Below are 27,550 nucleotides of genomic sequence, written 5' to 3' on the forward strand. Positions count from 1 at the left end.
TGGGATCTGTTACCTCCCACATGGTATTGAATCCCCTTTTCTTATGTGAAGGGTACATAGAGGTTGTGCGTCTCAAGGCCAGTGAGTAGGGGAGCAGGAGCTGAGGGTCAGTATTGATGAGCTGGTGGCCCTTCTGTTCACCATTTTCTTCTGTTCTGGAATATAGCACTGAGGGCTTTTCTTTCATGTTTATGAAAGGGCATGGCCATGCTTCAAGGTAACGATAACACCTTTTATACTTGACTCTTTCTCCCATATCAAGTTAATGATTTCTTTATGTTGCTTGTCAGTTTAGTGTATTGAGGTGAAAAATTTATTTTCTGTCAGAAATATTAACCTTTTTGTCAATAATGCAACACCCATGTGTCCTTTTTAATTGCTTCATTCTTTGCCTACCTCCTTTGCTGTGAGTAGCTTAATAGCTAAAGAGCAATCAGTTTTCCCTTTTTAATTTTGCTGTCTTCTGGTTCCTTTTTCAATTTCATGAATTGAAAGTGAAATAGGAAAAATACAATTCATGAAATCTTGCCTGTAAAAACTGTCTATCATTTAGTATCCCTTTTCCCTCAGCCCGAGACACTGTACAATAAGATAGTATTTTGTTCATTGCCTTGTGAATTAAGAACCAAAAAGTAAATGTAACTGGTATGATTTTGAGCTGGATTATCATTACTTGCTATGCCCCCACCACCACCACCCCAGGACCAAGTATTTCCCATTATCCAGGACTTCATAGGGTGTGGCTTTATTGGCTTGAAATGCGTATTTTAACTGCAAATTGAATGATCTGCATTATAACGTTTATTCTGTGTTGTGCTTATAATATGCAGTAAAGTGACCTTGAAGAAACCTCTGTAAGGGGCATTTGAATTAAACACTGACCTTATACGATCTGCCTGTGACATCTTGGATATTTTCTCAGTACCTCTGTACAATACTGTAGGTTGAAGTTCTTGCAAATGGCACATCAAATGAAGCTTCAGTTTTCCAGGACTGTAGGATGTTTGCATGAAAGCAGTTGGGTATTCTTCGGGAAGAATGCTGACCTTGGAATCAAGAAGAATTTCCTGAGCATATTGAGCTTGGTTTTCTCACATTTTCAAGGGTGTGTAATTTCCCATGCATGGGGTTGTGTAAGACCAAAGTGTCTTCCCTGTACTATTTTAACACCTTAACACCAAGCGTTTTTGGCTGAACTTAACCACCTAGTCAAATTTTGGGATGGTCAGGTGAAGGCGATGGATGTATCTTGTTCTCAAGGAGCATTGAGATTCTTTTCTCTTGGAGTGTTGGCAGGAACAATTAAGGAAGCACTCTGCCCAACTCTGGCCTGCTTCAGAAAAGAGTGTAGGCCCTCCTATTGCCTCACCAGTAGAGCTGATGGACTAGTGTTTTAGACAGGCACCCTTCCTAGCTTTATTGACAGATTATTCAGGAGACTAGACAGAAATAGGGAACTTTTTAAGTGATCAGTATAATATGTAAATGGAAGTGATGACAATATCACCTGGGTGGTTATCTACACATGAAAGCCTTTTTAAAAATATCAAATAGCCAAGCTGTTTAAAATAGTTTATGATGTTTTAGTAAATTCACAATTTCTAATCCTGTTACTAGAGATACTTATATCCTGCCTCTTCCTAAAATTAGATTTGGCATGGCTTATTTTGAACAAAAACATGTAAGATAAAATAAGGTAGATGTAGAAAATCAGGATGTAGGAGAGAAATAATACATAATTACGAGCTATAATTGCCATGCTTGAGTTTGGTTGTGGCACTGCACTTCCTGGTAGCATGGAGGAAAGGAAGACACACAATCAGTTGTGTATTCTTGTCTTTAGAATGGAAGAAGTATGCCCATTTTTTCATGGGAAATAAGCCTATCGTAAAATGTTAAAAAAATTCCTTACTTGGGACTTTTACATAAGGGGCAGTGAATGATTTAATACATAGGGTCCTCAACATTTTAATAATAAATGTAGTGACAGAGTCCACATGATTTTTTTTTCTTGTAAATTCCCTCTAAAATGGCAAGGTCATAACATTCAGTTGACGCTGAGTTGAGTTCCAAAGAGCTGTGATGAGGAGCTAACCCAGCATGTGGCCTTCAGCCTCCCAGTAACAATATTAGGAGAACTGAGGACTGTGAGTCTGTGAGTCCAGTGCTTCCTCCTGATCATCCCAGTGTAGCTTTCTTTCTTTTTTAAAATAATATTCAACCTTCCTGTTTCTTTGTGTTTTAAATGTATCCTGTAAAGAGCATATGTTTAGTTATTGTTATTCAGGTTAGCAGGGTTTTTTTTCCTGTTAATTAGGGAGTTTTGTACACACACATTTATTATCATTATAACATGTGGATTCATTCTTACCATTGCATTTTTGTTCTCTCTTTCCCCTTCTTAACCCACTGCTTCCATTCCTCCTCCTCTATTTCTAACTCTCCTTCCCTCTTTTGGATTGATTGAGTCCTCCCACTTCCTTCTATTCCCCACCCCCCCTTCTCATTTGGAAATCATACACTCCATTTTATTTGTAGCAACTCTGGATATTTTAAGCATGCATGTTTAATTCAGAGGTTGAGGTTAAGTAGTATCTTTTCCTCCTTCTGAAACAATATGAGAATCTTAGAATGCCTTGACTTTAGTTATTCTCTAACTTAGATATTATTGTTGTACAGTATTTTGGTTCTCTTAATTTTTAGCCCCATGAGTTAGACACTGTTGGTATTGCTTTATTCACTTATTTCAACTTTTACATAAAATTTACCTGATACCATATTTTCATTGCTTCCATTTCTTCTTGCATATTAAACCTTCCTTCTGGGATTGCTTCCTTTTTTCCTGAAGCATCTTTATTAAACACCTTTAGTTGAGGCAGGAAAGATCTGTCTGGAGTAAATGCTCTGAGATTGATTTTGGCTTTGTTTTGTCTTCGTGTCTTTATTTTGGCTTAATTCTTGAAAAAATAATTTTCTTGGATGTATAGTCCTAGGATGATTCCCCCCCCCAACTCCTCCCTTCAGGGATTTGAAAATATTGTTACCCTATCTCTGGCTTCCATTGTTGCTGCTGAGAAATCAGCAGTCAGTCTCACTGAGCTTTCTTTGTAGATAATTTGTATTTACTTTCTGGCTGTTTTTAAAATCATCTTTGTTCTAAAGCTTCACTTCAGTGTTTCAGGGTGTAGATTTCCTTTTATTTACTCTGCTTAGAATTTATCTTCCCAGATCTGAAAGTTGTTTCATCCATGCTGAAAATTTTCAGCTGTTACCTATTTCAGTATTGCCTCTTTTGCATTCTCCCTGTCTTCCCTTCTGAAATCCTCATAGTTGAATAATAGACCTCAATTTATCTTTCATGTCTCTTAATTCCTTTTATGGTTTCCATGTCATGAAAATGTCTTGGTTTTCCTGAATAATTTCTTCAGTTTGACTTTCCAGGTTAGTAATTCTCTTTTCAGCAGTGTCTAGTCGATATTATTTTAAATTTCTAGAAATGGTAGACATTATTACTTTTCTCTTAAAGTTCTATTTTGATCCTTCTCAAATCTGCCTAGTTATTTTTGAGTGTGTTTTTCCTTTTCTATACTTTGTATACTTTCTGTTATCTCTGTTAATGTAAAAAAACATATTTCTTAATACTCCACTTTTGATCATTTAAGTATCTGCAAGTCATGGATCTGATTACACAGTTCTTTTGCTTCCTTTTGCTCAAGATGCCTTATTTCCTTATGTACTTCCTGTATTTTTTATTGTGGGTTCACATTCCTAGTATTTCGTATTTGGGAATTCTTTGAGGCCTGGGTTTAGATTACCTTCCATCAGAGAAAATTTCCATTTATATTTACTTCTGCCAGTTGCTTACGGAGACTACTAATACATGACCTCCTAAACCTAAAAGTTTTGGGGGCCAGATAAATAATATAATTTCTATACCTAAACCCCTGAGGAGGGCCAGCCTTTGGTTAGAATTTACAGGAGAGACCTTTTTTTTTTCTCCTCCTTGAGGGAGTGATTAGGGCTTACACTGGCAAGTATCCTACTGTTTTGCTCTTCATGTTGACTTTTCTCTTAATTCACTCTTTCACTTAGGATGTTGCCTTTTGGCTGTCCCAGCTCTGTGCAGATTCTCTCATCTAAGGCATCTACCTTATGAGACCCATTAAAAACCCAAGTTCTGACCACAGAATGGCACACATACTACTCCTCTTCATAAACAGTTTTCAGTGCTTGCTTACCTCTCTGAATTTCTGCTTTCTCATTTCTAGCCTCTGCTAATTTCCCTTAATTACTCACCTGCTTACCCTACATTTTTTTTTTTAATGGCATGATTGAGGTATAATTTATATACCATAAAACTCACCCATTTTAAGTGTACAATTCAATGGTTTTTACTAAGTTTACAGAACTATGCAGTCATCATCACAGTCCAGTTTGGAAGTTTTCTATCACCCATGTGTGCTTCACTTTTTGGTTAGCTATCTTGTTCCTCCTAATAAGATAGCCAACACCCGTCCCTGGAAATTGGAAAGTTGGAAGCTTGACCTCTGTTCCATCATCATTTCTTCTGTGGGTTTGGAAGTAATTGTTAGAAATTTCTTGAGTGGTTCTGAAATTTATATGATGTGCATTTGGGACTTCTCTCTTCATATATGACAAGTTTGGAAAAGTTGATTTATTATTTGGATTTTTTGAGAGTACAGAGAGCTTAACCATTGTAAAGAAGAAAACTCAGGTGGTAGCTTGACCCAAGATCACATGGCAAGTGATGTAGATTTTGAGCTTCAACTTTACAGCATGCTACTCAGGTCGTGGTGTCACTACTTAGACTTAAAAGCTCCCTGTTCCACAATTCTTGTCACTTGTTTCACCTCCACAACAGGTATAGGCTACTATGAGAGTAGGTCATTAATTTATTACCAAGAACAAAAACAAATCTCTTCTTGTCTTCCTGCAAAGGTTCCAGGGTAAGGGGCAGTGGGAAACAACTTAAAATGTGTGACTTAAACAAATTTTAAATTTATTTAAAGTCATCAACACATGTATAACAGAGGAAAATTTGTCATAATGGTATATTTTTCCCCCTTATAACCTTGTTTCATACATTTTACTTAAGTAAAGAAATTCTAGAGCTTTCCTAAATGTCTGAAAAGTTGTCTTTCCTGTCATGTACAGATGTCATATTTGTTGATTTGACACAGCCTGGCTGTGACAATTTTTTCCTGCACAGCACAGATTATTACTGGGCTACTCCTAAAACCAGCTAAAGCCCAGGGCGGGCTGTTTTTTGGTTTTTTTAAATCAGGGAGTTGAAAGTTTTCTGAAATGTTGTGTTCTTCTACAGGGTCCAAACTTAAATGGGATAGGCAGAAGTAGTGCAAAAGAGGGCGCATGATTCCAAAGCTGGTAGTCATAGTGTCAATCTTAGCCCACCTCTTAGATTAGCGGGAATCTAAGATGTTTAAATTGTTAATACACAAATTACTGTGGTAGCAAAGATATAAAAATTTATTCCCAGAGCAAATTAGAGATGTTGCTCATCACTCTTCAAAGTCTCAGCTCTGCTAGGTTCTCTGGAAGTTAGCTGCTCTGAGTATTTTTGATTCAAACTTCAGAAACTTCTTCAGTCTACTTAGCTGCTATCGCAGATTTCTCGAGCCCCACAAAGAGGTATTTAGGAAGCCCCTTCCCTCATTCCCAGCTTTCACGGCAGTCAAGCCTGGCACTAGTATATGAGGTTAGCTTCTCAGAGAGCTGTGGTCGAGATGTTGCATTTGCACATTTGTCATAGTTAGAAGTGAGTGGCGCTTTCCCTGGAGGGTGAATTGAAGCTCATTCATCTGGAGAAGACTGTCAGTGACAGGCGCCCGCTTCCTCCTCCCAGGGCAGGCGGGGTGGCCTCCTGAAACAGGCAGTGTACTCTTATAGAACATTAAAGTAATGTTTTTAAAATAAAGAAGAAGTCTTCCTAAGTCTTGTTAGGATTTGTATCAGGAAACAGGAAAGATGGTGTACAGAAGTCAGCCATTTCAGCCATTCGCCACACACCATCTCATGTGTCTGATCTGTAGTAGATAATACTTATTGTAATCCTTTGCTTCTTAATTTAATTATTTTTTTCTGAGTTTTACAGATTCATAAAATTGGGAGAATATAAAATTGTACTAGTAGTGGCTAGAGAGTGGAAGGCAGAAACAGTGACAGACCTTCCTGAATCTAACATTTGACTGGCCTCCGAAAATGGTGGGCATGGGGTGGGACTAGGGATCTTTGTTAGTCCCAAGTTGCTAATTCAGTCATCAACCTCAAATTTTATATTTGGTTTCAAAATGCCTTGTTAAAAGACAGTGAAGCAATAGAAGCTGTGGCTTCATAAACACATCTAATTTAAGCTTACTCCTTCAGTAGAGCACCATAAAATGTACATTTGAGGGATAATGTTTGTAAAAGTTTTATGTTCTACAGAATTTAGCTTAGGTCATATTTTGTAGCACTTTTAAAGGAAACAAATAGAAATCAACAATCATCTCTATAGACTGTCATCATGAATAGAAGTGCCTCTTTGCTCAGGTCCAGTTGACACTGGAAAGTGGAACTGTAACGTTCAGGGAGTATAAATCTTACTTCTTTTGTGTGATTTTGAAGGCCCCTACCCATTAAAGATCTGACTTAATTTTCTTTTTCCGTACATTTTTATGTTTAAGTTGCATGTTAGTTCTTTTGTTTCTCCTTGTGATTAGGCATTGCAGGATTGTGATAGTTCGCAGTCTTACAGAAAGCTGATAATCCCTAACTGTAACACTGCGAACAACAGTAATGGTATATAATTTTTTTTGTGCCTTTATGTGCTTAACTTGGGTGGAGGAGTGAAAATCAAAGGTTATTGCCATTGCCCTTGTTTACTCTGGCATTTTAAATTCTCAGAAAGTGCCTCTGATACTCAACTGCCTATGCCTCTATCATTCATAACTCAGTTTGCACCTGGGGTAAGATATGTCTCAGCACTGTGTATTCAGTTGGTCCTCGGTATTGCTAACGGAATTGGCAAGCCTGTTTATTGAGAAACACTGGTAAGTGATCACAGCCCTAGCAGCCGCTACGGAACAACATTCTCAGCACAGCCAGAGCTTCAGCAGAAGTATGATACAACTTGGAAGGACTGTTTCTGGCTACATGAGTAGTGTCATTGAGGTAGTTGGATGGCAAGGTAAAGATTTTAGTTCAAATGAAATAGCGTCATTCAGGAAACAGTCCAGCTGTCAGTGCTTTTGAGAAACCAGTTAAAAGACAGTTTTGCTCTTAACTATGGGAAATCATCTCTGTTTCTTCTTCCATTTCTGATGAGGATGGCCTTGGGTCCATCTTGATGTGTTAATGCTGTTTTTTTAATTTGAAAAATAGCCTTGCATTCAAATAAAACTCATCTTGGCTTAAAGTAAGCGTCCATTCACCTGTCAAATGAGAACAGCAGCTTAGAATTTCGATTTCCTTCCTTCAAGAACAGCTGCAAAGTACATTTTTATTTGAGGGTACCAATGATTCTTTGGTGCCCTTGGTTCCTTAGTTTTTGTCACGTCTCACACCAGGAGACCCTCTTTCTAAAGTTACTGTTCAGGCAGGTTAGAGCCCATGTAAAGCCGGTGAGTTACAAGCCCTAGGTTCTTTCAGGGTTCTGCCACCAGCTTACAGTGTGACCTGTGTTATGAGTTTAATTTCCTTAGCACAGAGCTAAAAAATTTGTCCTCATAAGCAGGTAATCAACCTGTGAGAAGTAAAACACCTTTGGTGCTTTTGTCATTTGTTCTGTAAAGGTCAGGGATGGGGTAGGTGTACATTTGTTTTTCTTTGCAGTTAAAAGAGAAAAATCTTCAAAGGTCTTTTTTATCTTTTCTTCTAGGTTGCCAACTTGGCCTGTTCCATCTCAAACAATGAAGAAGGTGTAAAGCTTGTTCGAATGTCTGCAAGCCAGCTAGAAGCCCTCTGTCCTCAGGTGAAGTACAACCAGCAATGTTTAAGGTTTCACCAAATTGGATTTGGGTTATTAGAGTGGGGATGAGGTTTATTTTGTTAGTTTCGTTTTTAGGATTTTAGATAGACGTCTTGAGGACAGAATGCTGATCCACAGTCCATATAGCTTGAGAAATTTATGTTTGACTTTAAGTGATATTTCCTTAAGGCATCATGTGTTACTGTCTCCTTGCCCTTCATTAAAAATGTATAGTGTCGGGACTTCCCTGGTGGCACAGTGGTTAAGAATCTGCCTGCCAATGCAGGGGACATGGGTTCGATCCCTGGTCCAGAAAGATCCCACATGCCGCGGAGCTACTGAGCCTGTACTCTAGAGCCCGCGAGCCACAACTGAGCCTGTGTGCCACAACTACTGAAGTCCGTGCGCCTAGAGCCTGTGCTCCACAACAAGAGAAGCCACCACAATGAGAAGCCCGTGCACCGCAACGAAGAGTAGCCCCTGCTCACCGCAACTAGAGAAAAGCCCACACGCAGCAGTGAAGACCCAATGAAGCCAAAAAAAAAATGTATAGTGTCCTCCACTGCTGGCAAATGGAGGGTAGGCAGTGGCCATTCTACACCCTCCCTAAGGGAGGGCCATCTGCAACATGTGGTAGTCCTGGAATCAGATGGTTACCCAGAAGCGTGAAAGAATAACTGCTACCCACCCACACTCCATTGTGATGCCCAGTATTTGGATCTTGTTAGAGGGAACGAGATTCAAGAGCTAGAAGCCTTACTCAGCTATGTCCTGAAGTAGCCTTATGATACAGATATTAATAATGTAACTCAGCCAGCTACTGAAGTAAAAGCTTAAGAACTTTTCTCCATTTATAATGGCATATTGGAAGACTGGTGATCAGGCTAGGTTAAGCATCTGGGGCTCTAGAAAGACTCTGAAGCACACAGAAAAATGGTTGCTTTGTTAAATGTTGGATGAGCTGCCTGCCTCCTGTGAGGGGAACTGATCCTGTTTGTGTGCCTGACACTCCTTGCCCCTCACAGGGATTTCTAAGCAGTGTCAGTGCTGTTTTGGTGGAAGAGGTTGCCTCTCCAGTTTCCCAGGTAGAGAATGGTCATGGGCATACTCTGAAGATTTACATTAAACTCTTTCTAAATGTCCTGTCAGATGGCATTGACCACAAATAAAGGGGAATAAAGCAAGGGAACTGGAGTAATAGAATAGAGGTCGCAGGAATGAAATTTCTATGTTATGTCTGCAACCAACTTTAAAATATACCGTTACTAATACTTTGGTTCTTTCATATGTATAATTCCTGACACTCAAGGTAGGTGACCAAAATAAGTAAAGCCTGGTTATTAACCTGGGATCCTAACTGGTACACAGGTTAGCTAGGGCATTTATTCTCATTCTCAACCATGTGGGTTAGTTTGCCCGTGAGAGCTGCTTCATCTGAGTATGAGTGTGATGAGCCAGTGTGGATCCACATTATCTAATCAGCATTTCCCCAGCGTTAATCCAGTCGTGAAGTCTGCTACTGGTCAGTAGCTGTACAGATAATAAGCACGATGAATTTAATCACCTACAGAAAGTTCATGGATGACCAAGTTGTATGAAATAAATTTAGAGTAGATTTTAAAGATTTGGCATTCTTTTCTCAAGCTTGCCATTTTACCCTATCAGCACTTTTTTATTTTTTTATTTTTTAAAGAAAAGGGTGGAATTTAATCTTTATTTACAGGACACTGCAAGATACGAAATTGCACATAGAAATAAGAAACCCATTGACAGGAGAAGCTTCATACAGTATGTACAGTTTGGAACTGTTCAAGGATAGTTTCTTGGGCTTCCCTGGTGGCGCAGTGGTTGAGAATCTGCCTGCCAATGCAGGGGACACGGGTTCGAGCCCTGGTCTGGGAAGATCCCACATGCCGTGGAGCAACTGGGCCCGTGGACCACAATTGCTGAGCCTGCGCTCCGCAACAAGAGAGGCCGCGATAATGAGAGGCCCGCGCACCGCGATGAAGAGTGGCCCCCACTTGCCGCAACTAGAGAAAGCCCTCGCACAGAAACGAAGACCAACACAGCCATAAATAAATAAATACATAATAAATTTTAAAAAAATTTAAAAAAAAAGAATAGTTTCTTTGTAAAAAGTGCTACAATAACAAACCACGTGTAAAAAGAGTTCTTAGTAGAGAAACAGTAAGACAAACTTCTACCAAACATAGTACACAACAAACAACTTTATGCCTGAGGTGTACAATCTAAAAGTTGAAGGTCCCAGCAGTGCCATCCTGAACTTGGAATGTAAACCCTTCAGAGGTAGTTTCTGGCACAACATTTTGATCTTCCTCTTCCTCCACAGAGAAATACGTCTCAATCAAGTTTAATGAAGCTTTGCACACAGGCTCATTTTCATAGTTTTGTAGAGCTTCAATTTTGTCCAAACCTCCACATTCTTCAATCATTATACTAAGTTTCTCAGTTTCACCTAGTTTCTCAGCAGCATGAAAGATATTTGAAATGGCATCCAGAATAACTAGAGTAATTTTGGTGTCTTTCGCAGTTAGGAGGTTCATCAACGGTTCTGTTACGCCACAATGAACAAGGTATACCATCTGCTCAACTGTTCCACCATGTGTATAGTTGGTCACAGCCCATATAGCTTCCTTTTGTGTCTTTAAGTCTGCCTTAGAGAGAACGCCAACAAGGAATGGGACTAATCCATGATTTACAGCTTGTTGTATCTGGTCCTGGTGGCCAGCCCTGATGTTTGACATTGTCCACATAGCTTCCTCCTGAATATTAGTTTTGGAGTTCGTTAGCAGGCTGGGAAAGATGGCAAGTGCTCCTGCATCTATTACAACCTGAGTCTGTTCATCTGTCCCAGTGACAATATGCCCTATGGCTCTTTGCGCAGGAATCACGATTGGCAATTCAGTAGCTCCTAAAAGCTTCACAAGTTGGGGTACAACCCCAGTTTTCACAACCGTTTCAATCCATTCATTTGGACCATTGGTAAGGTAGGAAATAGCCCAGCAGGTATCAGCTAAAACTTCTGGATCATCGTGATGCAGGAGATGAACTAAAGTAGGAAGAATTTGCTCAATAGAGTCTAAGCGGGGTGCACGATTCTTGTTGCGACAAAGATTTGAAAGTGTCCAGGTAAGATTATGTAAGTAACCACATGCTAAAGATGACACATCAGGAACCGCCAAAAGTGCCAACAGCGGGTCAACTGCACCATACTTGATAACCAAGTCTCGGAAAACCGAGCTATCACCTGCAATGTTTCCTAGAGCCCATACAGCTTATTCACTGATGTGAGCGTGGGGAGATGCCAACAGAGAAATGAATGCTGGGATAGCACCTCCATCTACCACAGCCTTGGTCTGTTCTGATGTCCCGGAAGCAATGTTAGTGAGGGCCCAAGCAGATTCAGACTGAATGGGACTACAATCCATTCTGCTTAAGAAGGACACAAATTTTGGAATCAAACCAGCCCGTATTATGCTGTCTATGGGGGGCTATTTTTCCCTAGAAAGCAGTTTCCTAGCAGCTTGAGTAGCTTGGAGCTGGCTTTCCAAGTTGTTGCTATTTATGCCTTTGACAGTATCATCAACAGACCGATTTACAGTGCCCTGGTTGTTGCGGTTTTCCTGCAGTGGAGAAGCAGCAGCATCTGGAAAAGAGCTGACATTTCTCCTTTTCAGCGTCTGGTCAACCTTCTTAGCTTTCCTGAGCTCCACATTAACTTCTGTTCGGCGCCGCCTCATTTCTGTACTGTCTTTCCCCTTGTTCTTGAATCTGTTAAGGCGGGCAGCTGGTGAATTAGCATTCTCATTGGTGGACATGGTTATGAGACAAAGGAAGAAAGCTACACAGCCAGCTCAAGCTTCCACAGGAGGTGGTGCGGGGCACACAGGCTGCGGATCGGCTGCCCTCAAAACGTCCACCACGGTCAGCCCGAGGATGGTGTGCCAGCGCTTTATTTTTAATGCCTTTGGTTCTCCATTTGATTTTGAAATGCTTGAAAAGCGACAATGCTTTCACATATTGGCTGAAACAGATGGTTAACATACGCTGATCACACCTACTAAGAGTATTTATATAAATGATCTTAAAGCCTAGAAAAAAAAAATCACATGGAGAGTCTGGTAGATCCTAATGAGAGTGATGGTGTGCATAAGTCATGTTTGGCTGGGACATGTTGCCCAGGTTTTAGGTTGCCCTCAGAAAGCACCTTTTTTCCCTCTCCTTTGTAGTTTCATTTCTCCTGCTAGAACAGACCTCAAGACAGTGTCCAGACCATGCTTGGAATTGGGTATATGTCCTAGATAAAAAGGTGTTTCTCTAGGTGTGATTATTCACGCAGATTCTCTCCTAGGCCCCTTCCTACCCTTGCTCACAAACAAGGCTGGGCAGGTTCAGTGATGGCAAATACAGTAGACATTTGCAGGCATGGTAATGACAAACTATGTAGCATGTGCCATTTCTAAATGAGGTAACTGTGACTCCACTCCAACCCATTATTGCTAGATTCTTTCATTATTTTTAAAGAGAAGTCAGCAATTCAGATTTTTTTGACAACTCTCAATTTTAAAGGATTGGGAACTAATTTAAAGTTTTGAAATTCTTTGAGGAGCGTAAACCAGATTTCTGGGAGCTGCATCTCACCTACCCTGGCCATGTGTTTCATGGTCAAAGGTCCTCTCCTTTAAGGTAGCTGATGGCTGTCCCTCTCAGGAGGAGTGGAGCCCTCTCCTTATTCTTCAGCCTGATGTGGGCAGTGATGTCAGGCACCGGGGGTCCTAGTCCTGAGGTGTTTCCTTCCAGGGTCACTGGCTTGTTTGATAAACAAACCCTAGGCATGTTAATCAACTTGACTAGGCTAGTTAGTTAATTCACCAGTTTAAGATGGTGTTTAATATGCTGTAGCATGTAGACAAAAAGTTGTTGTATTAAAGTGTATGGGGCTTCCCTGGTGGCGCAGTGGTTGAGAATCTGCCTGCTAATGCAGGGGACACGGGTTCGAGCCCTGGTCTGGGAAGATCCCACATGCCGCGGAGCAACTAGGCCTGTGAGCCACAATTACTGAGCCTGCGCATCTGGAGCCTGTGCTCCACAACAAGAGAGGCCGCGATAGTGAGAGGCCCGTGCACCGCGATGAAGAGTGGCCCCCACTTGCCGCAGCTAGAGAAAGCCCTAGCACAGAAACGAAGACCCAACATAGCAATCAATCAATCAATAAATAAATAAAATCTAAAGTGTATGTTTCTTCATTTGAGGCTACTGTCAGCATCTGTCCACAGTATGGAATATGTATTGGGTTTTTCCGGTTTGTTTTTCAGGTCTCACATTCACACTGCTGCATTCAGGCAGCCCTGGCCCCTCTCCTGGGGGCTGCTTTTCTGTGGCTCCACCCACAGTCTGGAGTTGGTTCCTAGACCTTATTGTTCCTCTCTGGAGAGGAGAGGTGACAGATGGAACCTGTAGAGGAGTTTTCTTCTCCATCTTTCAGTTCACCCAATAGCAAATTAATTTTTGGAAATGGGAAATTCTGTTCTAAAGTACTGACTTTTTAGCAGTTAAGTGACTTTAACTCCGATATTTGCAGTGTTAAAGTTGAGTTCAGGCAAAGTAACCTGAGAGTGGATTTATTTTGTTGCTTGGGGGAGAAAAAAGCACCCACATTTTTTGGTGATTTACTGTTATCATGAGTAGGAAAGAAAGTAGGTCAGCTCTTTCCCTGCATTGCCTTCTGTTTTGTGTCTGCAGTATTGCACTGTTCATCAGAAAGGGGACCTCTCTCCATCTGAGGAGAGAGCCCAGCCTCACATGCTTTTATCAGGGAAAAAATCTAACTGTTTTGGGAAAGAACCTGATTCTCTCCCCCCATGTCCCCCACATCATCTTGCTCATGGATGTGCTCAAGTCTTAGTCCATGGTAGCTGCTTAAAAGACTTTAGTTTTTCAGCTCATCTGATGCTGGTCAAAAGAAAATAGAAAAACCCTGCCAACAGCAGGTTTCTGACAGTTGATAATTCATATGGCCTGGTATAATGCATGGCCTTTCTTGGAAATTTAAGCAAGGGTGAATTAAGTATTTGAAGCTGCTGCTTATCTACATTTCTTTGTCTTTTTTTTTTTTTTGGTATTTCTCACTAACTAAATTGAGAAAGAACTTATAAAATTCTTGGTTCTTCTGCCTCCTTAGATTTATCTTCCATATTGCTGTTTCTCCCATTGTTCTATGGGAATGCTGATCATTTTTGTGGCTAACAGGCTTGACAAGCATCAAATAAGCATAAACCCAGGCAGGCCTGGTCTATATAGGTCGTGAGAAAATATATAGCTCTTAAATGAGCATCCAAGGCATACGGGCCAGGGAAGCCTGTGGCCTCAAGTTCTCATTCATGTATTATTTCACAATCATAGGACCATCTACCTTTGAATCACCTCACTTTTCCACTTCTGATATTCTCTAATCTTCTTACACAGCAATTGCACAGAAGAGCTAAAAGGAGATGCTTCTGACTAAAAGTTTCTCTCAGCATTTTCTGTACCTCTTTCCTCCCTTACCCGCTCCCATGGAGGTCTGCGGGTAACAGGCCTCCAGAGACACTCCGGTTTCCTTGTAAGCCTTGCATATTGATATTGGTCTGTTGTTTTGTTTTCTTGTAAAGTCTGATTTCCATATCATAAAAGTTGGAAAGTGTTTCCCTCTCTTCCATTTTCTTGAGAAGTCTATATAACTGGTATTCTTCTTTAAATGTTTGGGGGGAATTTATCAATGAAGCCATCTGGCCTGGACTTTTCTTTTTTTCTTTTTTTTAATATATTTATTTATTTATTTTTGGCTGCATTGGGTCTTCGTTGCTGCGTGTGGGCTTTCTCTAGTTGCAGTGCGCAGGCTTCTCATTGCGGTGGCTTCTCTTGTTGCGGAGCACGGGCTCTAGGTGTGTGGGGCTTCAGTAGTTGTGGCACACGGGCTCAGTAGTTGTGGCTCACGGGCTCTAGAGCACAGGCTCAGTAGTTGTGGTGCATGGGCCTAGTTGCTCCACGGCACGTGGGATCTTCCCGTACCAGGGCTTGAACCTGTGTCCCCTGCATTGGCAGGCAGATTCTTAACCACTGTGCCACCATGGAAGTCCCTGGAGTTTTCTTTGTGTGAAGATTTTCAATAATTAATTTAGTTTCTTAATTAGGTATAATGATATTCAGATCGTTTATTTAAACATTTAGCTGTTTATTCTTGAGTGAGCTTTGGTAATTTGTATTTTATTAATTGCTACTCTATTATTTTTTTCCTTCTCCTTGCTTTGGGTTTAATTTGCCCTTCTTTTTCTTGTTTCTGAAGTTAGAAGCTTTTAAATCATTGATTCGAGACCTTCTCTTCTAATGTAACATGTAATGTTGGTGTGTGTGTTAAATAGCGTGGTTGGGATGGTCAAGAAAGACCTCACTGAGAAAGTGATGTAGAAGCAAAGACCAGAAAGGAGATGACAGAACAAGCCAGAGAGGGTGTTTGAGGGGAGAGCACTCCAGGAAGAGGGAACAGCAAATATAGAGGCTTTGAAGAAGGAGGGTCAAGTATCTAACAGGAGTGTGAATGGTATAGAGCCTTTTAGGGGCATGGTAAAGCATTTGGCTTTTTACTCTGAGTCACATGGGAAGCCATTGATGGGTTTTGAGTAGAGGATTGACATGATCTAACTTTGGTTTTAACAGGGTCTCTCTGACTTCTCTGAGGAAGGATAGAAGCAGAGGGACCCCTTAGGAAGCTGTGGTTAGCAGAATAATGTGCTGCCCCCACCCCCAATTTTCTAATTCCTGAAACCTGTGAATATGTTACCTTATATAGCAGAAGGGACTTGGTAGAGGTAAATAAACTAAGGATCTTTAAATGGTTAAATTATCCTAGATTATCCGGGTGGGTCCCCAATATAATCACAAGGGTCCTTATATGAGGGAAGCAGTGGTGTTGGCATCAGAGAAGGAGATGTGATCATGGAAGCCGGAGTTGGAGTGATGTGGCCACATGCCAAGGCATGTGGGCAGCCTCTAGAGGTTGGAAAAGACAAGGACTGGATTCTCCCCTAGAGCCTCTGGAATGAACAGTTCTGCTGACACTTTGATTTTAGCTCTCTAAGACCCATTTTAGACTTCTGACCTCCAGAACTGTAAGATAACACATATGTGTTGTTTTAAGCACAGCTAGTTTTGTGGTTATATATTACGGCAGCATAGGAGACCAAAACAGAGGCAAGAGTACAGTGGAAGTGGTGAGCACTGGTTATAGAGTCTGGATATATTTTGAAGGTAGAATTTACTGAAGGATTAGTTGTGAAGTGGAGGGGAAAGAGAAGAGTCAGGAAAAATTCCAGGTTTTGATCCTAAGTAGCTAGAAGGATGCAGCTGTCATTTATGTTAATTTTGTGGTGCCTGTTAGACATGCAAGAAGCAAAGTCAAGTTCAGGAAAGAGGTCTGGACGAAATGTATAAATGTGAGATTCATACATGGTGCTTAAAGTCATGAGACTTAATAAGCTCACCAATGGAATGTGTAAACCCAGAGTAAAAAGGTCTGGGAAATAAAACTGGGGTTCTCTAACATTTAGAGTTTGAGGAGATGAGCAGTATCCAGCAAAGGAGATTGAGGAAGTGTTATTGACCAGAAGAGCACCAGAAGCTGGCTCTATCTTGGAAGACAAGTGGGATAAGTGTTTCTAGGAAGAGTGATTATTCATGTAAAATGGTTGTAGAATGTGACCTGAGAACTGCTCCTTGGATTGAGCAACATATAGAGATCACAAGTGATCTTGGACAAAGAAGTTTAGGTAGAAATTTAGGAGAGATAAGCTTGACTGGAGTGGGTTCAAGAGAGAAGAGACAAATTGAGTACAGCAAGTTGACAGCTCTTTCTAATTAAATGTAAGGATTATGGAGACATGGGGTGATAGCATGAGGTAGATATGGGGTTGAGAATGTTTTTTGCTTTTGATCTTTAGTCGGGAGCATTTTTCTATGTTTAGCTGATGGAAATAATCCAGTAGAGGGGAAAAACTGGTAATAAAGAATAGAGCAGAGAGAATTGCTAGGACATTGTCCTGGAGTAGAGGAGAAGAAATGAGATCCAGTGGACAAGTGGCAGGGTTGGTAGGAGCATAGATAGGAACATTCATAAGTAAAAAGAGGTAAGATAGAGCATGTGGCATGGAGGCAGGTAAATGGATAGCTGCGGTGATAAGATTCTATAGACATTCTCTTTTGATTGCATTCATCTTCTTATTTAAATAGGAAGCAGAACTATAAGCTGAGAGTGATGATGCTGGCAGAAGTGTTACAGGTTTGAGGAGAAGGTATGGAACAATTACTCTTTTAGAGTTCAGACTTGAGGAAGAGACTGATTGGACTAAGGAAATCTAGTTCTCTTGCTATCCCCAACACTATGAGTCCACTTGAAGTTGATCAAGATTTTAAAGGAGATCCTTTAAAGGAGATCAACATAGTTGGGAGCAGGAAATCATGAGTTTTATTTTAGACATGTTTATTTTGAAATGTCTGAGACATCTGAGTAGAGCTGTTGGGTATGTAGCTAGGAAATGACTTAGGGGCTAAAACGAATGGTCTGGGTTGGAGATGTGGGAGTAGTTGGCAGACGGGTGGTATGTAAAATCATATGATGAAATTGCTCACAGGTGGGAGAAGTGTAGAATGAGGAGAGAAGGCAGCATAGGATCAAGCCTTGAAGAACTTCAGCATTAGTGGAAGAAGACAAGACAGCAAAAGAGACACAGAAGAAGTAGCCAGAATGGTGGAAATGAAACAAAAAGTATTTGACAGAATCTAACATCCAGACCTGATAAAAACACTTTGTAAACTAGGAATAGAAGAAAATTTCCTCAGCCTGATAACATCGTACTTAATGATGAAAGGCTGAATACTTCCTCCTAGGATCAGAAACCAGACAAGAATGTCCTGTTCAATGTTGTACTGGAGGTCTTAGCCAACAGTAGCATTTAAAAAGTTGCCATGGGGCTTCCCTGGTGGCGCAGTGGTTGAGAATCTGCCTGCCAATGCAGGGGGCACGGGTTCGAGCCCTGGTCTGGGAAGATCCCACATGCCACGGAGCAACTAGGCCCGTGAGCCACAACTACTGAGCCTGTGCATCTGGAGCCTGTGCTCCGCAACAAGAGAGGCCACGACAGTGAGAGGCCCGCGCACTGCGATGAAGAGTGGCCCCCGCTTGCCACAACTAGAGAAAGCCCTCGCACAGAAATGAAGACCCAACACAGCCATAAATAAATAAATTTAAAAAAATAAAAAAAAGTTGCCATGGTATATATGGTGGTAGTGCGTAGTTTGGGGCTCTTTGCAAATTTAATGAGCAAGAATAGTGACTCATTAATTTATAAGTGAGAGTAAACTTTTCCCTCTAGTTGTTTCCTAGCCATTTGTAGGTCACCTTAGGTAGGCTGTTGATGTCTTACCCCATTTTCTACTGGTATTTTAGTGTTCTCCTTACTGATTTACCTAAGACTATATATACTTCATCTGTCATGTATACTTAAATACAGATGTAAATAGAGAATTTTCTAAGACATGAGGAATGTTTGTTCAGTAAATGCATAAATAAACACGTTCTTTTAGGCTTATCATTTTTAATTTAACTCATTATCTATCTGGAAATGATCTTATTTAGCACATAAATATAAGTATGAAGTGAAGCTATAACTTTATTTTCTCCAAATAGCCCATATCAAATATAGAAATATGCCATTCCTCACTGATTTGTGATGTCACTTTTATCATACACTGAATTCTGCTCTATGATAGGGTCTGTTTTTAGACTATTCTTTTCAGTTACTTTAGCTTTTTATTACATTTTAACTCTTTTCATTACTCTTTTTAAAAAAAATATTTACTTATTTATTTGGCTGCGCTGGGTTTTTGTTGCGGCACACTGGATCTTCATTGCCGCGTGCAGTATCTCTTTTGGTTGCGGCATGTGAGACCTTTAGTTGCAGCATGCGGGCTCTGAGTTGCGGCATGTGAGATCTAGTTCTCTGACCAGGGATCGAACCTAGGCTGCCTGCGTTGGGAGTACGGAGTCTTAACCACTGGACCACCAGTGAAGTCCCTCTTCATTACTCTTGCTCTCTATCCCTAATATCTTTTTGCTGTTCTCAGCTATTTACTGTTCCAGATTAATTTGTGAATAAATAAGTCAGTCTTCCTACTCCTAAACATGGACTGTGTTTCTGTGTATTCACATTTCTTTAATGTACCTCAGAAAAATTTAGTCATTTTTGTTACTTCAGTCCTCTGGGTTTCTTTACAGATTTAATCCCACATATTTTCTATTAATTGCTTTCATGAAGAGCTAATACTCCCCTCATTTTATGTCCTGTTTTCTGGTATATAGAAACGTTACTAATTTTTTGTATATTTATATTGTCTCTAGCTACCTTAATGAACTCTTATTAATTCTAAGAGTTTTTTCAGTTAACTCACTTCAGTTTCCTAGATGAAGATGATCTACATTGAAAAGTAATTTTGTCTCCTTTCTAACAGCTTTTTCTTATTATTTCCATTTCCCACTTTATTTCATTAGCTAGAAAGACCATTATTATTTAACTAATGGTGACAGTAGGTATTCTGATCAGTAACATCTTAATTTTTAAGGTAAATGATTCTAGAGTTTCACCACTCAGTATCATGTTGGATGATTATTTAAAGTAGTATGTTAAGTATCTTTCTATTCCTAATTCATCAGAAATTAGTATGTAATTTATCATGTCCTTTGTAAACAGTTTTGTAATCAGAATGAGAAAATTCACCTTAGACGAGGTGCTTTTCCTGCATTATATATAAGGTATTACAGAACAAAGAGAGCAATTTTCTCTTTGTAAGGGAAAATTATCTTAATATTTAAGACATAATTAATTCCCTGACCTGTGTTTACTTGGCTCTCTTAAGAAACATTTTCTTCACCCAGATTTTCTTACAAAGTCTAGCTCCACACTGATTCACTGATACATTAGTGAATTAATGAGTTAATTAATGAAGAGTAGTCCACAATGTTGAATCACCCAGTGGGAAACGAAGGGAAGAGGGAAAAGAGTCAAAGAACAAGCCTGGAAATGATGAAAATAGGAGAGACCACAGTATAACACATGGGAAAGATAGGATACCTCTTCTTCCAAATAATTTATTGTCCAAACCCATTCACTTTTGAAAGTAGTGGGCTATTAATAATAACTGGGATAGCCTAGTCCCCAAAGTCTATGAATCTATAATTGATAGTCTTGATATCATCTATCCCTTCCAGTTATCTAGGAGGGAAGAGGAATAGTTGCACCAGTCTAATGGATCTGATTCTTCTTTAGTTTGTTGATTACAGTCTTTGGGGGGTTGGGGGGGCTAAGTTGATAACCTCACTCTTGAATACCTCTCCAGTATATTAGGAATTATACATATGACCTGAAGGCATGTGGTTTCTATAGCACCGAGAAAACATCATCCCAAACTCCAGCCCTCAGGTAGCATGCCCAGATGACTCTGTGATAGCTGTTGTTCTGCCTCTTCCAGATGTCCACTCCATCACCACCAGTTTCCTCTTGTCTTTGCTTACCTTCAGAGTTGCATTATTATGAACACATTTATTTCCAATAACCCATAAGCCTCTTGTACATAGAAATCTTACTAATTATTCTCTCAGCTCCTTTTCATACTTACTTTCATTATTCACTCATTCACTGAATACATCAAAGGATCTGAAAGGCATTTCTCCAAAGAATATACACTAGTGGTCAACAAGTACATTAAAAGATAAGCAACATCATGAGCCATCAGGGAAATGGAAATCAAAACCTCAATGAGATATCACTTCACATCCACTAGGATGGCTAAAATTTTTTAAAAAAAGGAAAAAAGAAAAGCAGGTGTTGAAGATGTGGGGAAATGGGAACCCTCATACATGCTGGTAGGAATGAAAAATGGTTCAACTGCTTTGGAAGACAGTAAGGCAGTTCCTCAGAAAGTTAACCATATGATCCAGCAATTCCATTCCTAGTTATATATTCAAGAATAATGATAACAAACAAAACACATATCTGAATGTTCATAGTAGCATTATTCATAATGACCAAAAAGTAGAAAGAATTCAGATGTTTGTCAGCTGATGAATGAAGAAAATGTGGTAAATTCGTATAATGACATATTATTTGTCAATAAAAAGGATGAAGTACTGATACATTCTATAGCATGTATGAACCTTGGAAACATGTTAAGTGAAAGGAGCTAGTTCCAAAAATGCACATATTAATATGATTCCATTTTAAGGAAAAGTCCAGAATAGGTAAATCCATAAAGACAGAAGTTAAGTTAGTGGTTGCCAGGAGACAGGGTTCAGGGAAATAGGGAGTGACTGCTAGTGGGTGTGGGGTTTCTTTTTGGAGTGATGGACATGTTCTAAAATGATTGTGGTGATGGTTACAAAACTGAATATACCAAAAATTTTTGAATCTTACAATTTAAATGGGTGACTTGTTTGGTATATAAAATTATATTTCAGTAAAGCTGTTTTTTTTTTTTCTAAAGAAGTTACTTTTTATTATTCTAGAAGAAATTACTTTCTAAACTTAATAAATGTTACACTTTCTGTGAAGTTATTATATGTCAAATACAGTATATCTCAGAAAAAAATATTTTTCACAGATGTACTTTGAGAATGTACCAAGAACCTAAAATGCCAAATGTTCATCACAAGACTAAGAATGGTGGGTGACTGGAACAAACCTAGGTATCGTATAATTAGAATAGTGATGTGCATCTGTAAGATGGAATAATGAACAGTTAATGTTTTTTAACATACATTTAATGATATGGAGAAGTATTTAAAAGAAGAAACAGGAATAGTCAGTTTTATGTAGCATATAATTCTAATTATGTATTTTTTGATTTGGCACACATAACGTGTGTATGTGAGGAGAAAAAAAGCCTGGAATATAATGTCAAAAACTGTGAAGAGTTGTTATCACAGGGTGGAGAGATTAGAGATACTTTTGTTTGTTATCATCCATAGTTCCAGTGTATTACTGTATTTCAGATGTATTACTTCTCCATTCACATATAAAGCCTGTTGTTTAATACTTCTCTACTTCATTTTTGTAACTGTTACAGTGGAGCACGTGGTATCATGCGTCCTCATGAAATGCACAGGAGACAAAGCCATAGCCACTCTGCTGACCAAATTGTCTCACTTGTTTTGTTTTCATGACTCTCAAAGAGTAAACAATGAACTTTAATGTCTTTGCAGGTTATCAATGCTGCATTGGCTTTAGCAGCAAAACCACAGAGTAAACTGGCCCAAGAGAACATGGATCTTTTTAAAGAACAGTGGGAAAAACAAGTCCGAGTTCTCACAGATGCTGTCGATGACATTACTTCCATTGATGACTTTTTGGCTGTCTCAGGTAATGAGCTGATTCCCCAGAGAAGTATGTGAGGATGTGCATAATTACTTTCACCTAAGTTACAATAATGGGCAATCAAAACGCCCCCAAGTATGGGCAGGTAAATTATTCTAGCAATGATATAGTGCTGGTTTTCATTTTAATTAAAAACAACAACAACAACAAAAAAAGCTACCACTGACTCCTGAACAGTGGGACGTGGGGTTGGAGTTATTTCCCTTGTTATGGGGCTGGTCTCGACCTTAGAAGTGTGAATTAGTAATCTGCCTGGCAGAGGTTTTTCTGTTTATATAGAGTAAGATCTTGCAGCTGTGACCTGTACAATACCATAGCCATCCACCCCTCTTGCTGCTGGTGTGTTTAGAAAAAACATTGACCTGTGTCCAGGCTGTGGTTATTTGTTATGAGCCTGTGAGACTTAGGAGGAGGGATTCCCAACATCATTAGCTTTAGTTTCTTTTGTAAAACTTGTTCCCCTTGGAAAGCTTCTCTTTCTCTCTCCCTCAGAAAAGATCATAGTTTAACTGCCTACTTTTCGAAAGACGCTGTCTGCATGATGCACAGATAGAAAACAGAGAGGAAATATTTAAGTACCATTTAATTATGAACTTGCAAAAAATAAATCTGGGTAATTCACCTCACAAAAACAGTTGATTTCATTATATAAACATAAACTGGTAATGACATAGTAAATTGCATTCATATAGAAAATGTCTGTCAACTGCAATTCCCTGTTTATCACACACAGATAAATTTCAATCCATCTTCTTAGAGTTGAGCAAGTATAAATGCATTCTCCATTTAACAGGCCTCTGCTGCCCTCGACTGCACTGCTTGCTCTCTGGAGGTGCCAGGCTTCCTGAGGCCAGTGGCTGTGGGCAGAGTCAACGGCTGGTACTTGTAGGGCTGAAACTACCTGTCACCCCAGGGAACCACAGTTTGGAATGTGGGAGATGTGAGTGGCCATGGGGCTTGAAACAGAAGCGGGGCTTAAGGACATGCACAGCACAGTCCTCCAGCAGTGACTTATATAAGGTGACAGTGTGTTCTGCATACCAATGTTCCCCTGTGTCTGCTCGCTCTCCTTGGGATTGGAGCTTTGGCTCTACTTGAGATAGTGGGGAGCAGGCAATCCATAAACTGCAAAACAAGGGGGTAAACCATGCTGCTGCAGGACTGCCAAATTGCAGGTGCTGGTAGTTTAAAACAGAAAACCCATTTGTAAGCACATCTTTGCAGGTGCCAAAAATGCAGGAATTGCTTTTTTGGGAAATCTTGGCCTTCTGTTGTTTTTCCCAGTGAAGTACTGAATTATTCTTTTTCATAGGTTTAGAGAAAAACATTCCACCTTCACAGCACACTTTTAAGCAAACAACAAATTCTGAAATCTAAATGCAAAGCCCCCCTCCAGAGATAGATACTACATTCTTAAACTTACTTACCAAGTAAGGCTTGGTCTCAAGGGGTTTTCGGTCCTTCTTATAACAAAATAAAATGTAATAGAATCAAATGTTCCTCATGCAACATTCTTCAAACCAGAGAACAAAAGGGATTTTGCAGTAGCATTTAGTGGGATCCAGGCAGTGTCTTTAGGGTATATGACATAAAACAGAAGAACGGTAAAGAGAAATCTGATTCTTTAACAGATACACTTTCATCTGGTGAGTATGTTCAACTTTTATGCAAATGTGGGAAAGTAGAAGGGTTGACTTGATGGAAAGGAATTTAGACAGTTTCTATTTAGCAAATAAAAACACAGAACAGTCCTCTCAGTCAGAAAGTGGTGGTGCTTTCAGAGCATCTGAATTTTAAAGATCCACCTTAGTGTGTTTCTCTAATGTTTGGTCACAGGCTTGCTTAGCAGTGTCAAGTAATTAAATAATTAACAGGACAAGACTGTTATTCACAATTCCTTTGATTTTTATGGTGTGCTTTTTCGGGGCATGGGATGAAGGGAAGAGACAAGCAGATGCCTGTGCAGAGTTCTGCTGGATTGACCAGTTAATTTTTAGCATTCAGACTCCTTTATACCCTTATGCACTTACCTCACCCATGGCAGCTTTAGCACTTTTTATGTGGCAGACTAGAGATGTCTCTTCATCTCACCTGATAACACTGGCTCTCGTTGAGAGGAATCCCATTTTCAACCGGGCAGGCCCCCACTGGTCCCCAGTCCTTGGCCCTTGTACAACTCACAGCCTCTCTAGAGGTGCCCCGCGGATTGGAGAGCAGGCGTCATCTGCAACCACTGTGTGCAGTCTTTATACCAGAACTGAGATCTGCCCACTCCTATTACCCAGAGGCTCAGTAGTCTGTCAGCAAGGTGGGCATGTTTCTGAGTAGGGGGCTGCTAGACAAGTGCCCAGCACAGGGTCTGGCTTAACGTTGGTGGACTTCATAAAATTTTACCTAATGAAAAGTAAGAATGCTACTTGACTTCTTGGAGTGGTGGTGTTTTACTGTGTCCTGGGATATTGTGGCCCTATGGCAGTGTGATAGGTTTTGAGAAATATTTCTAGTAATGATTTTTCACCATCAATCCCCCTTGGAATCCCTGGGGCCTGTGTGTTTGCTGTAGCCCTGCCCACTCATGAGAATCCATCCAAGGGGAAGTTACTTAGGGAATAGAACTGAAAGGACCCTCTGCTGCTTTATATCCGTTGTTCCTGGATATTCTGTCCCATTGGTTCCAGAAGTTCCCTCGTGCTTATTACAAGTTATATCCTAAATTTGTGGCTCAAAAATTAATGGTCATCTTGTGTATAACCTGGTAAAGCCACTAAGACCCTGATGCCAGTGTTTCATGAGGCTGCAGGGCAGGGGGAACTTGAGTCACTGTGTATCAAATATGCCAGTGGCACTTGAAAATAGAGAGGGACATGCAAGCCACCTCCGGGGAGAGGGAGCGGGACCCCTGTTCCCCAAGCTGTTCTATTTAGAAGGTTGCCTTGTAAATATTGGAGGTGGTTTAGGATGCTACAGAGCGTTCAGCAAACCGTGAATATATTTATATGGACCGATCCCTTAAGGACAGTGGTTTGAAATTTATCAAAGCGATAAAGACTGTTTGAATTTCATTTGAATTGTATTTGATAAACATTTTCCATGGAAATGAAATTTACTTTCTCATTCGTTTACTCTGCTTTCATGTGGAAGTTCTGATCCTCCCCACACACACACACCTTTTTTTTAAAGTTGCAAGTGGTTGGTTAGAGTGGTTCTAGTTGGGTTTATTACTTTTCTTTACCAAGTGCTCTTGGAAACAAATAACATAATGCATTAGATACTTTGGGGCAACACATAAGAGTAGTAATTTGTACTCTTTCTTCTTCAGTGTCAGTGTGCCCAAATTATTTGGTCTGATTGGTCTAAATAAAAGGGTTTTTGTACCTAATTTTTGTTTTTGTGTTTAATCGCAAAAATCCAAAACTGAAAGTAAGGTAAGTAAGTGGTGAAGTTAGTTTGATTTCTGACCCCCATGCCCCCTAGCTTGAGCAAGTCACTCAATACTTCTGTGCCTGGTTTCCACATTAATTAATAGTGATTTTTTAAAAATGGTTACTGTAGAGTGAGTTGAATGTCAAGCACTCAGAATCTTTCCATAATATTAGAGTAGGTTCTCTATATAACGTATTAATATTATCATCTCCTGTGTATGCATAAGGCTACACTGATAAAGATATCCAGAGCAAGGGGAGGGCAGAACGGGCCCTGTTAGACATTGTGGATTGAAGTATAAGTTCATGCAGGCTTTCTGGAGAATGCCAGTTGGCTTGGTTCCGGTGGGCAGTTAGGCATCATACATCTACTTTATACGTATATGCCTTTTGACTTAGTATTCCCATTGCTAGAAATTTTCCCCAGGGATGTGTACATAGATGTTTGCCAAAATACCTGTACAAGGATGTTCACTTCAGCCAAAATGCCTAAGAGAAGACTGGATAAGTGAATGATGGCCCCTCCATCTATTCAGTAGGGTACGGTACAGCCATTAATATGGATGAGGAAGATCTGTGGAGGCAGTTCTAGAAAGATTTTCAAATGAAAATCAGATATGTTAACGTCCATAATGTGACCCCTTGGAGATAGACTGTTGTATGTGTGTGTGTAGGTTTTTTTTCCTTTTAGAAGCATCTACAGATAAAGACTGTATTAAACGATCAGTTTTTAATGGGGTACAGATTGGCGTGTCTGCTCAAAATGGAGCCATGCTGAGTTTACTTGGAAATTCAATTAAGGTAACTTATGGTTTAAGTTAGTGTGGGTACCTCCAACCCTCCCATATTTGCACATGTCCAGTGGGAACTCACTTCTCCCTTAGGGCTCAAGTGTAGAGAGCAGGTTGTTGTGTCCTGGGTATATAGTGGCCTCAGCTGGCTGGGGCTTTCCCAATGAAAGTGGAAAATGTTACCTTAGTCAGCTTCCTGAAATAGAAGCCTTCCTTGGTGGCTAAAGAATGGCAAGCTCTTCCCTGGTTTGGGTTCAGCTGGAAGAAAACCTGTATAAATTCAAGAAAATCTAAATTGATTTTTAAAAACACACTTGCCTAGATGAAGGTTAACAAATCCTTGGTGGAAGTTTGGGCTACTTTGTTTAATGAATGACAAAGAATGCTATACTTCATTGATTCTAAGATGTGCTTTCCCTCCCCTGGTATTAACAATCCTGATACCAGGATGAGTCTTAAAAATCAGTGATATGAGAAAACATTGGTTCATAGTTTCATTAGTAACATCTTTTCTTTCCTTTTTATTCCTTTCCTTCCCCTTCCCCAAATGTTAGATTCAGTAAAAGCAGCAGTTTTTAACCTAAGGCCTAGTATGGTAGGCAGGCTCAGTACCAGTCTGCTTAGTTTAATATGTAGAGAGTTTGTATATAAAAGATGTTTCTGATCTAAACATGGGCTCTAAATCCATTTATCCTTATAATTGGTTCACATATTCCTCCTAAAACTGGTTTATGTAAAAAGTTTAACATGTTATCTCTTTCAGTAGTGCAATGGTGTAAATTCTAGCAAGTCTCCTAATTTTTGAATTAGCACATGCTAAATTATGGTCTTCTTAGCTATCTTGTGGTAATTCACTTTTCCCTTCTGCAG

At 39.9% G+C, this 27,550-nt stretch overlaps 2 protein-coding genes across 2 annotated transcripts in view; one reads left to right on the top strand and one right to left on the bottom strand.

Annotated features, from left to right (window-relative positions):
* Nucleotides 1–27,550, top strand: part of CTNNA1 (catenin alpha 1) — a 188,116-nt gene that overhangs the window by 145,318 nt on the left and 15,248 nt on the right. The window contains exons 10-11 of the mRNA XM_059917194.1: nucleotides 7,898–7,990; nucleotides 22,296–22,452. Coding sequence (XP_059773177.1) covers nucleotides 7,898–7,990; nucleotides 22,296–22,452 — 250 coding nt within the window. The remainder of the gene's footprint in view (nucleotides 1–7,897; nucleotides 7,991–22,295; nucleotides 22,453–27,550) is intronic.
* Nucleotides 10,237–11,885, bottom strand: LOC132363809 (importin subunit alpha-1-like). Its single transcript, XM_059919505.1, is given in 1 exon segment — nucleotides 10,237–11,885. A coding segment is annotated over 1 exon segment (1,590 nt). The 5' UTR covers nucleotides 11,827–11,885.

This window comes from Balaenoptera ricei, chromosome 3 (assembly GCF_028023285.1).
Source record: "Balaenoptera ricei isolate mBalRic1 chromosome 3, mBalRic1.hap2, whole genome shotgun sequence".
Lineage (NCBI taxonomy): Eukaryota > Metazoa > Chordata > Mammalia > Artiodactyla > Balaenopteridae > Balaenoptera > Balaenoptera ricei.